General features: G+C 36.9%; 2 protein-coding genes across 2 annotated transcripts in view; one reads left to right on the top strand and one right to left on the bottom strand.

Moving 5' to 3' along the window:
• Positions 1–150: 150 nt before the first annotated feature.
• MELLADRAFT_58418 (uncharacterized protein) lies at positions 151–1,482 on the bottom strand (the record flags this gene model as incomplete). The annotated part of the gene is made up of 5 exons (XM_007403498.1): positions 151–402; positions 491–622; positions 701–877; positions 970–1,140; positions 1,177–1,482. 5 exons carry the CDS (start codon positions 1,480–1,482, stop codon positions 151–153), a joined length of 1,038 nt encoding a protein of 345 aa, XP_007403560.1.
• Positions 1,483–1,514: 32 nt separating this feature from the next.
• The window catches only part of MELLADRAFT_114818 (uncharacterized protein), a gene marked incomplete at both ends in the record, with an annotated part of 1,185 nt that continues 911 nt past the window's right edge, over positions 1,515–1,788 (top strand). The window contains one exon of the mRNA XM_007404051.1: positions 1,515–1,735. Coding sequence (XP_007404113.1) covers positions 1,515–1,735 — 221 coding nt within the window. The remainder of the gene's footprint in view (positions 1,736–1,788) is intronic.

The raw sequence follows: 1,788 nt of genomic DNA, 5'->3' as shown, positions 1-1,788 counted from the left end.
CACATGCGATCACATAACCCTAGACATTCAAGATGGTTGTTAAGGTCGAGCAATTTTAGTGTTCCGTAAACTAAGTTGATCACAGTGGGATGAAAGCCAACCTTTAATCGCTTGATTTCTTTTGCATGTTTATCATCTGTTGACAAAACCTTAGTCTGTGTAGATGAGGTACAGCAGCATATACTCTGGTATATAAGCTATTTGTTCCTGAAAGATGGCCTTAGAGTGTGTCAAGTACAACTCAACTGATTTTGTTGCTTTCGATTTTGTCTTGGATTGTTTTGCTGGGGGTGCTGATTCATGATCCTCACCAGTCGACTTCCGTTTAGCCTTTGAAGGTGGTGCGATGGTCGGAGGTGATTCGGCCACGGGCTCACCATCGGAATCGAGAAACTGCGCTGACTGTTAGAATCAGATAATTTCAAAGCCACAGTCACTATATGCGTCATGTTTGAAAAGCGTTGCGGAGATTCCAGAGGTAGAGATATACTTTGATTTCATTCTTCTTTTCCGTCTTTGGACCTCGTTTTCGAGGTGCCTTTTGTTTAACAGATTCAGATTTTGAAGATTCCCCACTATCACTGGCAGTAAGCTCAATTTTAGGCTTTGAACTTTCAGAGACCTTGATTTATTCATACGAGATATTCATACAAAGTCAGAACTTGACGGGTAGATAACCTTTAGTGAAAAATCAACATACCTGAGGTTCACATGATGTATCTTTTATTTTCTCTTTTTTGGTAGATTTGCGGCCTTTAGCGCTAGATTTAGGTTTCGTTTGCGATGAAGATTCAGAAGGTACTTGAGCTTCAGGAGAAGATTGTTTGACACTGATAGAATCTTCTTTTGCCTTTGATTCATCATCCGAACCACTCGTCTAAGTTTTATCAAGGATACGAAATATATGAATCATTCAGATATGAGATAAGTTTCTAAAGATTGATGAATCTGACCCAAGAGATGATTTACCTCTTCAAGAGTAGAAGCAGCAGTAGACTTGATTAACATTTTGATTTCTTTTTGTTTAAAATATACTTCATCTACTGAAAGTCTCTTGACCAATTCATTGATTATCGTCCGTGGTGTTAATTCTCTATACATAGGTAAACAGGTTTTGAGGTCAGATTTCGGATTTAATGACTGTGAATTTATTATCAATGGTTTGAAGTTACTTACTCTTGATCCCCTGAGGAGATTGCTTCCCGACATATTAATTTGACTTCCTTTATAATTTCGTTTGAAGTGGGCTCCATTGTTGTTGAATTCTTCAATCAATCGAGTGGAATTGTTGTATCTTTGTGAGCCAAACTTCAACTCGATTTGAAATTTATCGATTGATACCGAGACGCGGGGCAATAAATTACTCTGACCCCGCGTAAGAGATGAATACCCGATCCGCGAGTCTGTTGTTAGATTTTCGATCGGGGTTATCCTAAGATTTATCAATCCATCCAAACTTTCCAAGTCTTGAATGAAATCCATTTTATCAAGACTTTTCTCATTTTCAAAACAAAATGAGCAATTCAAATTCAACCAATACTGGAATAACAGAATTTTTAGATTCAATTTATAATCCAATCATTTCACCTGAATTTCATCAAAATTTAAATCATGACCTTTCTAGAAGACCTTTCGTTACATTAACTTATGCTCAATCTTTAGATGGTAAGATTGCTGGTGTAGATGGTAGACAATTAAGATTAAGTGGTAATCAATCTATGAAGATGACTCATATGTTGAGTTTGGTCATTGGTTTTATTGATTTGATCTTTAGAATGACTTTGACTG

This window comes from Melampsora larici-populina (genome assembly GCF_000204055.1).
Source record: "Melampsora larici-populina 98AG31 unplaced genomic scaffold MELLAscaffold_1, whole genome shotgun sequence".
Classification (NCBI taxonomy): domain Eukaryota; kingdom Fungi; phylum Basidiomycota; class Pucciniomycetes; order Pucciniales; family Melampsoraceae; genus Melampsora; species Melampsora laricis-populina.
The sequence above is the reverse complement of the archived record's forward strand: the minus strand, read 5'-3'. Positions and strand labels throughout refer to the sequence as shown.